Source organism: Drosophila mojavensis, unplaced genomic scaffold (genome assembly GCF_018153725.1).
Source record: "Drosophila mojavensis isolate 15081-1352.22 unplaced genomic scaffold, ASM1815372v1 contig_74, whole genome shotgun sequence".
NCBI classification, from domain to species: Eukaryota; Metazoa; Arthropoda; class Insecta; order Diptera; family Drosophilidae; genus Drosophila; species Drosophila mojavensis.
Window position 1 is genome coordinate 19,358,882 of NW_025318899.1, and position 15,483 is coordinate 19,374,364.

Genomic DNA, 15,483 nt, shown 5'->3' on the forward strand with positions numbered 1-15,483 from the left:
AGGAACTAGTATTGATCGATTTTCAACCCTGTTTTGAATAGTGTGACCGCAATGCAGATGGAACTATGACATAGATGCCTATTAAAAGCAACGCGTAGTACACTTCGTTGAGTATTTTCCTGATGCCAAAAGGTGGTCTTACGTCTGCGACTTTCATATGTGTATGTGCGACGAGGAAGCATTTTTCCAAAAATTAAAAAGCTATTTAATAGTGCAAAATAATTGATAAATTTAAGTGCAACGTATAAGGAAATAAATATAAACTACGCATGAATATAAATAACAGCGACTAAGGCAAATTGAAGCTGCAAAAAAAGAGTGACGCAAAAACCACACATACATACAGGCAGCCTCATTTTTTTTTAGAAAGTACGTGAAGAAAAACAAGTTTGGTTGTGTGCGTGCGTACGTATGTCGAGTGGAGAGTAACGGAGACTTTTTGTTTCTGTTTAGCGACACAATTAATTGTGGATGGCTTACAACACAAACAAAATCAAGAGAAAAACAATTGAAGATTATGTTGATTGCAACATCATCCCAACATCAAAAGCAAGAAATGCATGCTATAAAAACCATCAAGTACAACAATTGCATTGGAAATTGAAATTTGTGCGACAGAAGCAGCCACAGCAGCAGCTAACCACGATTTTCGACGACTGGCAGCCATATTCACAGCAACAACAACAACAGAATCAGAAAAAACGCGATCCACGATATTGTAAAGATACGTGACAAAAATCGACAAAAGAACGACGAAGACTGAATATAATATTAGCGTGAAAAAAAGAAAAAAGAAAATCAACAAATTAAACCTTATTGTAATTGAAAAATAAATAAAAATATAACAAACCAAATATATTAAAAATAAAAATATAAACAAAGTGTATTAAAAACAAATATATACAAAATATTATGGAAATTGCCCCAATATATAATACCGTCGTCGCAACAGCCGCTGCTGCCACTGCAACAACGTCGACGTCGCAGCACAAACAGCGACAGAGGCGCTCCGCTGCTGCCGCCGCAGTTTTGGCAACAACAACGGCAACGACAGCAGTAGGCAACACACTAATAAACACCGATAGCAGAGTCCATCAAAATGATAACGGTAATGATTAGGCCATACAAAAATATACGTAATTAAATATTAATGTCAAAGTAAAATAAAAATAAATATTACATTAGTTTTACGATAGCAGCACTTGAAAAAATACTGAGCGAGAGAGAGAGAGAGAAACAGAGCGATAGCCTTATCTCTATCTATACATTGGACTTGGAAGTGTATAGTATAGATTTCATAATCGGAAAGCTCGCCTGTTTACTCAATCGGACAGTTAAACAATTTGATGGATCGAAAATGGGAAAATAAAAATGCAATAATAAAAAAATTGTCATAAACTTGTATATACTTAAAAAATACTATTTTGACATTTAACAAATTTTCTCTATTAAATATTAGTTTTCTTTAAAAAAAATTTATGAATATTTATTGAATATTAAATATTTCAAAATTGCGTAAAATTTAGTGCATTTAGTGTCTCCAAAGAAAGTATTTTCATACCAAACAGGCAACACTGTACGTTGGTGTTTGTATCTGCTAGTCTCAGTAGTTTTCCACGCGTGCAGTTGCAGCGCAGTCGCTTGCAACACACTCGAAGGCAGGTCGCTGAACTGCGCCCATTCCCAATTAGTATGCGCTCGTAGAGGCCATAAGATTACTAACAAATAGTGTTTGTAATTGTTGTTGCGCAATTTGTAGATCATTGGCCCAGCTGTGATCATTATCTACACACACACACAGATATCATACAAACACACACATACCATCACACAGTAGTAATGTTTATTCAGCATTATTTTCAAGGTGATCTCTGCTTGAATATAATTCAAATCTCTTTAGAGCAGAAAACAAGGCAGCTAAGAAGCAGTTGAAGGTCGACTACAACATTTTGGGCTAAACTAATGAACTAAGATAATCGAAGGGATTCACTTAATCAGTGACTAATTTGTGTTGTTAATTTTATAAGCTTTGACAGTTTGTTTTCAAATACAATAAAATTTCACAGTGTACAGTAAACGCTGTCTGGCATGAACAGATTCATTTTGTATAACTTAGTATATATGTATTTACACATAATGTAAATCTGTTTAAAGTCTACTTACTCTGCAATCGATACACTTATATATATTTCTCCATTATTATTTTTTTTTTTTTTTTTTTTTTTTTTTTTCGCAGTCAGTCTTTATCATATCTAAGTATTATTTCCGGTAACTAGATATGCCAAGTTTCATATATCAAAAACATTTTCCCGTTAATCGTTTTCGTTTATTAGTTTTACACTGTCAAACAAAGAGGGAATCAGTTAATGAAAAACAATGGTATTATATTATTATATTACTTGACATTTCATTGAAATGAAGTAAAATATCTCTAGTAAAACGGTCTATAATTTCTTTATAATCTATATATTCGTAATAGAATTATTTCATGGCATACTTTTTCTCATATATGTGGAAATTAGTTTCAATGTCGTTTTATTGCGCCAAATTGAATTAATTTATTTAAATATTTACCTTGTGTGCATTGCCTTGTGACTTTTGTCACTCAAATAGTGAATTTAATATTTATTTACAAACAACATGAGCAATGATTGTTTATTAAATTCTTGATAAATTATAGCTGTGCAAGATATTCTATAAGCCCTATATATTGAAATATTTTAATTATAATAACTGTGTATTTTATGCTTTGATTAAAGTCAATAACTTGGCGTTGATTGCATCGCTGACGCTCCAAAAGGTGCTAAATATCAACAATATTAATAACAACAACCACAACATCAACATCAACCACAACAATAGCAATAGCAATATCAATGTTTCTGGCAACACTTTTGGATCGCCCTATCAGCAAGTGTCCCAAGTAGCCGCAAAGGCGACGGCAGCAATTAAACAGCAACAGCAACAGCAGCAACAACAACAACAACAACGACGACACTCTGATAACGAAGCTGAGACTGACATTTTGACACAACTGCTCAAATCGGGCGCCGTATTTGAGACAACAGCCGCAGCTGCAAGTGTTGCTATCACGCCTGCGGCGGGCATCAGTGCGCCCATTGCGATCGAAAGGAAGTCGTCACAGCAGAAGCAACAGCAGCAATATCAACAACAACAACAACAACAGCAGCAGCAACACCATCAACATCATGGGCATAGCGCACAAAATCAACGACTCAATTCATCCATATCATCGACTAACTCAAGCACATCAACCAACTCCTCAACGGCCAATAGCTATGGCAGCTCCTGTTCCTCCTCAGAGGATCCAATGGCAACAACAGCAACAGGCAATGAACCGGTAGCAACAGCAACAGCAACAGCAATAAAGTCGTCCAGCATTAAATTGCCAGAGAAATCGAAAATTCCGTCCGATATACTCGACGATCTGGCTAGTCGATTCATCATCAATGTACCGGACATGGAGCTCAACAATTTAATACGCATTTGCTTTCAAATTGAGCTGGCGCATTGGTTCTACTTGGACTTCTTCTGTGCGCCCGAAGAATCGGAGCAACAGCAGATGCAGCAAAGGCGAAAGCTGCCCGCGGTGGGCATCAAGCAGTTTGCCATGCAACTCTTTCAGGTGAGAGGGGGAGCATAACGAGTGCAATACCAATATATATATATTAATATTTTGCTTTTTTTTTGCAGCACATTCCCTTTCTGAACAAGCATTTTGACACTGTGAATCAGATATTGGAGGAGTGGAAAACGTATAAATTATCTGTGCCCACATATGGCGCCATTCTGGTATCGGAGGACTACAATCATTGCCTGTTGGTGCAATCATATTTCGCTCGAAACTCTTGGGGCTTTCCCAAGGGCAAAATCAATGAGCACGAGAATCCCGAACACTGTGCCACCAGGGAGGTGAGTAAAAATATACAAATTATATATATATTTTATATGATCATTAAAAATAACATTCCCTCTGTGTTGCCTTAGGTATATGAGGAGACGGGCTTTGACATAACGAACATCATAGATGCTGATGATTATATTGAGGCTTTTATTAACTATCAATTTACACGATTGTATATAGTGCGCAATATACCGTTAGATACGAAATTTGCGCCGCGCACGCGTAATGAGATTAAGTGTTGTGATTGGTTTCGCATTGATGCATTGCCGGTCAATAAGAACGATGCCATATCGAAAGCCAAACTGGGTAAGAACTCCAATTCCTTCTTTATGATCATGCCGTTTGTGAAGCGATTGAAGAAGTGGGTGAACGAACGTCGCGCCGGCATTGAGCCATCAACTCGTCGTCGCAAATGCTCGGGACAGCAGAGTCCCAAGGTCATCCTAAACGGTAACGGTGGCACATCTACGTCGCCAACAATGCTGGCGAATGGCAACAATGATAAAAAGGATCAGCAGCAGCGCAGTGCCTCGAAACGTCAGCGGCACAAATCGATGGGCGATTTGGATGGTGTTAAGCTAAATAATCTCAATGGCAAGGCGGGCGCAGGAGGAGGTGGAAGTGTCGGTCTCACTGCCAACAGTAACATTTACCATAGTAATATCAAGCGCAATAGCAATTGTAATGTTAACGGCAACAGCAACATCAACAACATCAATAACAACAACAATAATATCAACAACATCAACAACAATAACAATATCAACATGAATAATAATAATAATAACAAACAACTGAATGTGGCTGCAGGCAGCAATACACCAACAACAGCAACAACAACGCCAGTGACAGCAAATGCTGGAGCAACACCAACTGCTGCAGTAGCAGCGACAACACCAACAACAGCTACAGCTGCAACAGCAACCAGCAAACGGCAACTGTTCCATAGCCAAAGCCAGAATGATGCCCAACAGCCGGCAAGCAATGAGAAGGTAAGCAATGCTGAGATTGCAGATGGTGCACTCAAGGCTAAACAGAAGCAATTGCAGATTGTCAGCTCCTTTGATTTGATACGCAAGGAAAAGCAGCAACAACAGAAAGCGGCCAAGGCACAAAAGCAGCAGCAGCAGCAGCAACAGCAACGTTCGCGCACCAAATCGCAAAGTGATAAACAAAACAATCAGCAGCAGCAGCAGCAGTTTGTTGTCAAAAGCATTTTGACCAGAAACAACAATCAACAACAACAACAGCAGCCACAACAACAGCAGCAGCAGCAGCAACATCAGCAGCAGCAACAACAACAATCAACACCCACAACTGGCATGGATTTAATTGCCATGCTAACAGCAGCAGCTGCAGCGCAAAAGACAGCCAAACCGGAGCAACAGCAGCAGCAACAACAACAGCCGCTGCTACGTCCACGTCCCGCTTCGGTTTCATTGAATTCGCCAATAACAACAGTTGCTGGAGCAACTGGCAACAACAGCAGCACAACTCCGGATGCACAGACTTTGCACAAGCTGCAGCGCATGGCATCTGGCACCAATTTGCGAATTTTGCAGCGTCCGCAATCGCAACAGGCGCAGCAGCAGCAACAACAGCAGCAGCAGCATCAACAACAGCAGCAGCAACAACAACAACAACAACCAGGGCCTTTGAATTTTACGCCCAATTTTAATTCGTGGACGAATTTCTCATTCACCAAAAATTTCATAGCAAATGTATTTTGCTAAGTCCATTTGAATGACTTCTTTCCTTCTAAATTCTCATACTTCTTGCATTTCTAAGTCACAAGGTCAGTTTGTAGGCAGCATTAACACACACACACACACACACACAAGAAAAAGAAACAATAATCGTTACACATATTAAGTTTTAGGTGTTTCCCATGGATCTCTCATTAAAAGTCTTATGGACTTTTCGATAGATGCATTTTTCAACAACAAACATAAAGAACAACAATCTTTTCGACATTCATTTGTATATAGCGAGCAAGCAAGGAATGTAAAAAGTTTTGTATTAACGTAAACACATTTTCATACAAAAAAAAAAAAAAAGTGAAGGAAAAACAAAGAAAAATGTAAAACGTGAGTCTTCCGCTCCAGCGCACGTCATTTTGTAAAAATTGTCAGGCAAAATTTTTATATAATTATTATATAAAAGCAATGCATAGCAATGAAGAGTTGTGCAATTCGAACGCAGTAAACACTTTTTAGGTATAATACGATATTATACGACAAGTAATTATGTTTTATTAGATTGGTTTTAATTTCCTGTAAGCTATAAAGTGAGCAAACAAAGTAAAGCAAACATTCTTCTAATTAGAGCTCCAGCCTAAGCCGTTTGCGTGTATTTTTTTAAGAGTAAAGTGAAAAAAGAGTTAGGTAAAGGAGGAGAGACGGCGATAAAGCCGGATAGAGAGAAAAAGTAAAGAAAACAAAGAAATGAAAGCATAGCTTTAAATGCCCAACGTTCTGCTATATAAGTTATTTGTTTTCTATACTTTTGTTAAGTACAATTCGTTCCTTGCACCCAAGTGCAATGAACCTTTTATAAAACAACATTAACAACAACAACAACAACATCAACATCAACATTAAGAACAAGAACAACATCAAGTTATGTGGCAAAGAGGCAAACAACTAATATGCAAGCATTTTGCATGACTTTCTGGGTCGTTTTTACTGCCCCGCCCCAATTACCACCACCTAAGATGTAATGCCATGAGCATAAGTACATATAATAATAATATTGAGTGTAAATATTTAATTGTGATATAGTATTTCTTAGCACAATTGTGATCTTAACAAAACGGCTAGCTACTACGACTACTACAACAACAACAACAACTACAATTACATAACATACAAGTACATACGCATAAAATACATACGAGAACGATGAACCGAACAAGTGTTTTATAAGCAAACAATTTTAATATTCAAAATAATGCTACAATCGATGAAAAAAAACCTTGTCCATTGCCCCAATACAAACACACGGACAGACACAGATACACAACCCTACACACACACACATACACATATAAATATGAATATATACACCTAAAACTAATATTAAAGAGTTAGCCAGAGTCAAAGAGAGAGAGAGAAAGGGGATAGAAATCCCAAAACTGATTTGGGGGCAATATCAGGTAGGCATATCCAACAAAAAACAAAAAATTAAGCATAAATAAAAAATAAAAACATTGTATAAGACACAAATTTTGAAAACCTTGTGACAACTCTTGATAAATTTAACGAATTTAACAAATTAGTTTAAAACATTTGAAGCTGAAACATTATCTTTAAATTTGTTTTACGCAATGCTGCTCACAAACTGGCCTTGAAAACTGTCCCTTCAACGATTTCGCTTTAACTTTTTACAATTGACTTTTAAAGCTTTTTGAAAAGCCATATTAATTTTGTATATTGTACAACAAAATTTTAATTTCTTTTAATTTTCTTCCAATTTTATTTCTTATTTTTTCTTTTATTCGAACAGCAAGAACAACCGAAACTGTTCGAGGCGCTTAACAAATGTTCAATCGAAATTGTCATTAACTAAATCATTTTTCAATTTTCTTTTTCTTCAATATTTGTAACAATTTCACTGTGCATTTGTTTTGCGCAAACAACAAAAAACCAAACAAAACAAAAAAGAAAATGAAAATCAATAAACAACAACAACAAATTGCAATGAATATCAAATATCAAACAATAGCAACAATAACCATGTTTAAATTCAAATTTCTTTCAGTGTGAAATAGTAATAATTGAGATTTAATTTTAAAATGCAAAACAAAACCATAACAAAATACATTAAATTAAATTCAAATTCAAAATTGTAACAAGAAATTCAGTTGAAGCTGAAAAACATAATTAATTTTCCATAATGTGCAACATGAAAAATCAAATGCTTAAACAATGCTACGAGTATATCAACTACATTTACATATACTAGTTTATGTTTCACAAATCAATAGAAATAGCAAATAGTTAACTTTAGTGCACAGGCTGCTGGACGAACAGACAAATCCCTAAAGAACATGAATCGAAAAAAACATTTAAGTTAATTTTTAAGCAAAACAATCCTAAAACACTTGGGCGAAGAATTTTCGTGTGGACAAATACTCGTAGTATAAAGTCAATATAAAAATACTTAAAATCATATTGTAATTGCCATTTTCTACAACAACAAGAAAACAACTACACTACTTGCCGTAGACTAAAATCAATTTTAAATGTTATCGCCCAAGTATTCAACGAAGAACGGTAAATAAGTAACCTTTGCTATGCATTTGAGCAGTTTCAACTGTAAAACGTCCAACAAAAACAACAACAAAACGTAAATATCAAAAATGGCAATTTGCCGACTATTATTGATCTTGAACCGAACCAAACAAAGAAAACTTAACGCCCATTTCATTCGATTAAGAATCAACAAATTACTCGTATAAAATAGACCATAATACCCTATATTTTTTTTGTGTGCAAACAACAATGGCAATATATCTAAATTCAGGCAATAAAATCTGTATTACATTTTTATTTTGTACTTCCGACAAACCGAAAGAAAATTGTGTTTTATTAAAAAAAAAAAAAACCTATTTTCCATTTTAGCAACGAGAGCCTGAAGATGCATTTCAGATAAATGAATTTGTAAACACAAGCTATCATCATGCGGAGCATTACTGTAAAATTGAGGAGTGCTTCTGTTAGCAGAGCTTATGTTCTGTAAATATCGAATGCGGTGGCAACGCCAATTCGATAGCTCACTCTGTTATCGTTATTATTCTGCATATCTTTTCTATTCTGCGTTTTTCGTCAGTGTAAAGTGCATAAAGTTGTTTCATTTGTGCTATAACATATAGTTTAAGTTTAAATAGTTGCCTAACAAAATGGTACGTACTTCAACACGCGCTGAACGCTCAAATACTCAAAACACAAACTAAATGTTTCTATTAGAACGCGGCACAAAGTTTTTTGGTGACGTGAATTGTGCATGTCAATCATGTGTGTGTGCGTGTGTGTATAATCAAAAGCGGCCGCGTCACAAATTGCATTGTTAAAAAATATATATATGTGCGGTTGTGCTTCGATTTTTCAAATATAAAGTAATACTTTTCTTTATTGCAATTGTTTTCTTTCTGTGCAGTCGTTTACGGGAAAATTAGCAGAACTGCTAGCGCGGCCAAATCAAGATCCAGCTGGCGGTCCGGAAGCACCTTGGTATCTCAAATATGGCTCACGGGTGCTGGGCATTGTTGCTGCATTCTGTAAGTAACTGACAATAGCAACAACAGCAACAACAATTACAGTTTATGTGGCTACTAGCATCGATTTTTATGTTTTGCATGTTACACATTTTGTTGTAACACAGCTTATCTATTTGTGTACCATGCGTGGCTCTATATATACATATATGTGTATGTGTGCGTGCGTGTGTATTTGTGTAATCCACCCACAATACTCACAGCACGCATACTCTCTTGCTCGCTCGTTCGCTCTTCGACCTGACATTGATAAAAGCAAAAAGAACGAGAACAACAACAATAAGAAGAAACTGCTACAAAGGATACAGAAATGTTTGCCTGTGTTTGGGTGTGTATGCTGCACACGTCTGGCACAGCCTTGTGTACATGTATATATATATATATTATATATGTAAATATATATGTGTCAAGTTTGCATTTTCCATTTTCCTTGATGCATTTCGATTTAGTCATTAAATTACATCAATTTAACATGGTTAATTTTATTATTTTTATTTTTATCAGTAATCGAATTGTCGCTCTCTTTATGTTAGCTCTCTCCTCTCCCTTTATTTTTGCAACTCTCTTTGCTTTCTGTTGTTTTGCATAATATATATATAAATTTATAAATGTATATATATCCATTGTTCTACGTTTCCGCAGTCGCTATGACATTGAACCCGGACTGTGTGCTGGCTTTTCCCTCGCAACTTAACGCGATTTTCAGCAAGCCAAATGCAAACATTTTCATTTCGCACGCATTCAAAGGAAAACGCGTAAAGTTCAATGACACGCTACCTATGAAAACAATTTGTTAGCTCCGAATAGAGCTGTTTTTTTAAGGTTTTTTTTATTACTATTTCAACGTCAGCTGGTTGCTGAATCATGTGCCAAATGTTTCGTAATCAGCAAATCTAAATAATCAATCAATAGTAAACTAATAAAACGAATAAACAGAATCAAAATGGAATCCGATTGGTATTAAATATATGCTTTAAATAAAATATGTATTAAATAGAAATGCAAAGGAAAACATTGAGTTTGTCTCAAGTCAGCTAATTTGAAGAGAATTCATTTGTGCGGCTTCCCACAACCGGTTCTTTTTCATAAGTAACAACAAACTGAAACTGTGCTGTTCATAATTAATACATATAAAACTATAATTAAATGCCGCTTCACAGAGCACAGCGTCCAAGTACTTGGAGGAGTTTAGCAAAGTCCGCGTACCGCAACAACCTCAAAATTCAGATTAGCTTTCAAACGAAACTGGTTCAGTTACAATTTTCCTACTCTCAGCGGATAGTAGACTACCCAATACTCTTAAGTTGTCTTAATTCTTATCTTTGCATACTCAATGAAAACTTTGCTCAATTAACACATTCAGATATTTTTGTTTACCTAGTTCCCAAAGTGTGTTATCGTCAAAGATTATTATTTTTTTTTTTTTTGCTTGGTAAACAGCTGATAAAATGCTATAAAAAGATGTATTTAGTATGCATATACATTTAGTTACAACTTAATTAAATAATAGGCTAAAATATTTCATATTTAAATACTCTATATAGTTCATCAGACAACTAACAAAGGGAGACATCTGTTTATTATCTATTCATTTAGCAGATGCTGAGCCGACAAATGCTCCAATTTGAACAAGTGTTTCTGCTTGTTTTGTTTGTCACGCTCTCTGAGCTTCAGAGCATTGAATTTTCTTTTTATTCTCATTTTTTTTTTTTGTATAGTAATTTTATAGAAATAAAAGTTTAGTTGTTGTATGAGTCAGCTCCGTTGATTAGATTACACTCGAATGGTTATACTATATACGTATTTATTCTATTATTTGCACCAGAAACTCTGGGCGTAGAGATAATGAGGCCAAATGTTGGAGGCGTTGTTGAATTTTTGGATAGATCCGATTTAAATAACAACATGAGAGCTAGATAATTATGTTTTAATGTCTTCGTTGATTCCATTTTTAGCTTGCGTGGCTCGAAACGCCCTTTCTATTTAAGCTATCTATTAAATGACTTTGCTAACTAATGTATCTAGTGTGTCCAAGAGCTTATGATAAACTATCTGGCAGGAAATGTGGCATGAATCCCATTTAAATAGATAGCATGCATGTTAAAAACTAACTAGCAGACAGTTTACATGGAGATAGATAAGAGAGCGTCACATATTTCGTATGTGTTCCAGCTCACAGGGAATATTATAATATTTATTATTTCCTATAATCCCTAAAACTTAACTTGTTATTAATGGATAATATAAACATTGAATCTCTATTTAAATATATTATATATGTTCTTCCTATCTTTTATTTCAGTTGCCATACTCTTTGGCCTGTGGAACGTTCTGTCAATCATTGGACTCAGCGTTTCATGCCTCGTCGCGGGCATTATACAAATGCTAGCAGGCTTTGTGGTGATGGCGCTGGAAGCGCCGTTCTGCTTTGTCTGCATCGAGAAGGTCAATGATGTATCGAAAATGGTGGATGCCAAGCCCATGTTCTTTCGGGCGGGCCTATACTGCGCGTGAGTACCCAATGCTATATCAATCTATTCCAAACTGTTCTAATTATTATTATATATATTCCTGCAGCATGGCAGTGCCGCCGATTTTCATGTGCTTTGGACTGGCGAGTCTCTTTGGCAGCGGTCTGATCTTTGCCACCGGTGCTGTTTACGGCATGATGGCGTTAGGCAAGAAGTGAGTATAGCTTGGAAGTCTTGGGCAGATATATATATGCATGTATGCATATGTATGTGGCCCGTACATCCATCCAGTTAGTTGGCTAGTTAGCAATTGTTAGTGTGAAATGGAGCAGAGAACTAATATACTGAAGGCACAAAATGCTAATCCAAATAATGTTCTCTCTATTCCTTGAACTGCTTGCGCTGTGATTACGCTTACACTTACAACTAATGTTATCTAACATCAAAATAAATAAACAACATCTGTTACCTAATGCAATAATGAATAATTAACAAAAGAGCTTCGCGCGAGGACATGGCCGCTGCGGCCACATCGCCCACACAAATGTCCGGCAGCCAGACGGGCGGCCAAATGCAAATGGGCGGCGATCAGCATATCACACTCATGGAAGATCCCGATGTTTGGCGTCCAACATAAATGCGCTAACCAAATGCATAAACTGCCAAAAATAAATTGAACGTTGAAGCATAAAGCAAACCAATTACAAACACACACACACTCACACACACACACATACGCCCGATACACATCAGACAGTTAGACAAGGAAATATCATAATGAAATAATAAGTAACAAATATTTTACGACGCATAGTTTTTAGTGTTCGTTCCAATTAAAAGAATATATATATATACATATATGTATATAGGCATATGAATGTGTATATGTAAAACTAATTACAGCATTGTGCCGCGCATAGATCATATTGTAGTCTCACAATATTGAATACAGAATACAGAATTACAAAAACACCCCACCAATTGAAAATGAAAGAAACTTTTCGTAATTGTTGTTACTGAAAAAAAAAAAAAACAAAAACTAAGACAAAAACAAAAAATTAAGCAAACAAAACAAAATAATAAAATGTTGATAAATTGTTGCGCAAATGCATTTTCTCTATTTTTCTTGGCCATTGTTCGTCCTGTGCATGTAGTGGCATTTCTCCAGTTTTAAATGTCCTGTGTCGTTTTTTGAACAAATACATACAGTTAAATATGCAAATATATAAAATATATATATATTATACTATAACATGTACAATTTATTTTTAATGAAAACTGAAAACAGCTTCCACACGGCTATAGAACAAATTACCTGCAACATAAGAAAAATAATGTCAAGAATCGTAGAGCAATATATAAAACTCAGAGAGCATTCATTTGATATGCGTTGCGCTTGCACATAAATAAAGTGAACAAATGTAAATGTTAAAATGTTAATTGAGATGAACAAATATATGTTTGGATTTATTTTTATTAAAGTAGAAACATGATAATTATTTCCATTGTAATTTATATATAAATGTAAACTTTGTAAAGGTTATTGTGAAATTTAAACATCATATGTATTCGGCTAAAGCCTTTTGTGTGCTCAGAATTTCATTCCATTTTAAATATTTATTTTTTTGTATTTCAATTAACAATCATATGATTTGTTGAACAAAATTATTATCATAATTAATTTATATATTTATTTATTGCCGTAAGCTAAGCCTCTTATTGTTAATTTAGTTGTATGCATAATCATCATTTATTTAAAAACATAATAATACTCGCATCAAATGGAAAACAGAATAAGCATCCTAATGGATCCATATTGGCATCCAATGTGGCTTCTCTATATAAATGCATACTCTCTGGTTACTTGTTACAAAAATCAATTTCTCGTAAGCAGCCTGAACAACGTCGTCCTAGCTTAATATACATTAAATATATAGATGAAATTAGTTAATTAATTATATATATAAATATATATATATATATGCCTAACGAACGCAACACTAAAAAACATTCAAGTAAAATATTATGTTACGAGTTAACTAAAATAAATATTATCAACATATTATGCTAATGAATTGTACATGCCAAACTGCCACAGAACACACAGTCCCAGTTAATAATGCCTGCAGCAAACGAGCGACATAAACTTCAACAACAACAGCAAGAAGTACGCTAATGTCAATTTATACTTAGCACGAATTATTAGTCCAATTTAACATTCTGTAGTCGAATCGAATCAATTGCACTATGTTGATATCATTTAGAATGTAAATAGAAAGGCGCTACTTTCTAAGAATTGCTGTCACTATTTCTATATCTTAATATATGTATATCTTTCTGTTAGTTCTCTTTTGAGTTTGCTATTTTTATTTTGTTGTTTTGCAGTTTGCATGGACTTTTCTATATTTATAAATATGAAATAATATTGCTGCCATATTTCTAATGAAAAAGTTTTTGTTAAATATTATAAACTTGTATATTTTTTTTTACAATGTATGTCTTTAGTTATCTTCGCCTATGTATTCTATGTCAGTTTTAGTACCCGAGTTTCAATTTATTATTTAACTCAACTCTTCCTTAGTCTATTATGCACTGTACTTACTCTAAGCTCACGAAAAGCATATGAAATCAATTGATTTTTATTCTTTGTAGAATTTTAAATCTATTGTCAAAAGTCTATCTGAATTAACAGCAAAATTGAACAGAAAATTTCGATAGATACGTCTCTTCTAGTAATATTTAATCTAGTCTGTTAAATAAAAAGTAACATTTTTAGTTTTGACTAAAGGCTTAAAAATGCCACAGCCTACTATTGTTACCTTTTTAGTTTTCATGATTAAACACTAGTAATGCGTGACTAGTAGAGCGATTGGTGCATAGCCGTTTCCTAGTCGATAAGTCGAACCTTAACCAATATAGTTAGTTGTTTGGCCTATGCAAAGCACGAGTCCTACATTCGAGACACATTGCCATTAGTTTTCTATCAACCTAACATACTTTTTTTTCTAATAATCTTTAGCAATATGTTGTCTTAAGTTTTAGCAAGCTCTATTTATACTAAAACATTTCGTTTGTGAATACATGTCTAATATTTTGCTTTCCTCACTCATCGCAGAGCCTCCGCTGCCGATATGCGAGCCGCGGCAGCGCAGACATCGTATGGAGGCAATGCAGCGTCCACGACCAGCGATCGGGCGGGCATTGTGAGCAATGCACAGCCGTTCTCCTTCACCGGTGCCGTGGGCACCGACAGCAATGTGTGATGACACCGTCGGCAGTCGGAACAGTTGGATTGTGGCTGGGGTGTGCGGTGAGAAAACAAGACTCAAAACGCAACGCAACGCAACGCATTAAGGCAAACTACAACTACATCAATGAAGAGTTAAAGTAAATAGGCAGGATACAATCTAATTAACTTGTGCAATTAATTGTTGGCGATTCATTTCCAAACCGGAGCCAATCATAAACGATCTCTCTTGGTATTGCGCTGAAGAAAATGTTACGCGAGAATCAGCAGAATAATGGAAACCTCAAGGAACCTCTTTAAATAAACCGTCTATTAATTGATACAAGATATACATATATAATATTTTTTGTTCACCGTTTTCTGTTTTACATTTCGATTTGTTGCCTGTGTATCATTCCAATTCCAATTTTGGTTAAAAGAAAAAAAAAAAAAACACTTATTTAAAATGTAGAAAAGGTAAAATATTATATTTTATCATATTTCAATTAAATTATTGAGCGATGACATAATTGTATGAAATTTATGTTTAGTCATAGTTTAAATATAAATACTATATATTTAAATG

The 15,483-nt window shown here is 35.0% G+C and overlaps 2 protein-coding genes across 4 annotated transcripts; both read left to right on the forward strand.

The window, feature by feature from the left end:
- The first annotated feature begins 99 nt into the window (after positions 1–99).
- On the forward strand, positions 100–7,624 carry LOC6582982 (putative uncharacterized protein DDB_G0282129). 2 transcript variants are annotated; one of them, XM_032731709.2, is made up of 5 exons: positions 100–1,108; positions 2,760–3,646; positions 3,715–3,933; positions 4,009–4,917; positions 4,975–7,624. In XM_032731709.2, the coding sequence occupies exons 1-5, from the start codon at positions 913–915 to the stop codon at positions 5,656–5,658; spliced, it is 2,895 nt and encodes a 964-aa protein (XP_032587600.1). In that variant the 5' UTR covers positions 100–912; the 3' UTR covers positions 5,659–7,624. The 2 variants fall into 2 exon arrangements, with proteins under 2 accessions (XP_032587600.1, XP_032587599.1); XM_032731708.2 differs by having other exon boundaries at positions 4,009–7,624.
- Positions 7,625–8,701: 1,077 nt separating this feature from the next.
- On the forward strand, positions 8,702–15,245 carry LOC6582983 (calcium channel flower). Of its 2 annotated transcripts, none has more exons than XM_002008628.4 (5): positions 8,702–8,828; positions 9,083–9,203; positions 11,503–11,710; positions 11,778–11,885; positions 14,787–15,245. In XM_002008628.4, exons 1-5 carry the CDS (start codon positions 8,826–8,828, stop codon positions 14,932–14,934), a joined length of 588 nt encoding a protein of 195 aa, XP_002008664.2. In that variant the 5' UTR covers positions 8,702–8,825; the 3' UTR covers positions 14,935–15,245. The 2 variants fall into 2 exon arrangements, with proteins under 2 accessions (XP_002008664.2, XP_043865687.1); XM_044009752.1 differs by lacking the exon at positions 14,787–15,245 and adding an exon at positions 12,170–13,161.
- The last annotated feature ends 238 nt before the right edge of the window (positions 15,246–15,483 follow it).

Bases quoted from the DNA above. Each gene is read 5' to 3' on its own strand.
- LOC6582983 (XM_002008628.4), top strand. The intron at 9,204-11,502 runs GTAAGTAACTGA...CTTTTATTTCAG, and splicing joins GGGCATTGTTGCTGCATTCT to TTGCCATACTCTTTGGCCTG. The intron at 11,886-14,786 runs GTGAGTATAGCT...CACTCATCGCAG, and splicing joins ATGATGGCGTTAGGCAAGAA to AGCCTCCGCTGCCGATATGC.
- LOC6582982 (XM_032731708.2), top strand. From the start codon at position 913: ATGGAAATTGCCCCAATATATAATACCGTCGTCGCAACAGCCGCTGCT. The intron at 1,109-2,759 runs GTAATGATTAGG...CTTTGATTAAAG, and splicing joins AGTCCATCAAAATGATAACG to TCAATAACTTGGCGTTGATT. The intron at 3,934-4,008 runs GTGAGTAAAAAT...GTGTTGCCTTAG, and splicing joins AACACTGTGCCACCAGGGAG to GTATATGAGGAGACGGGCTT.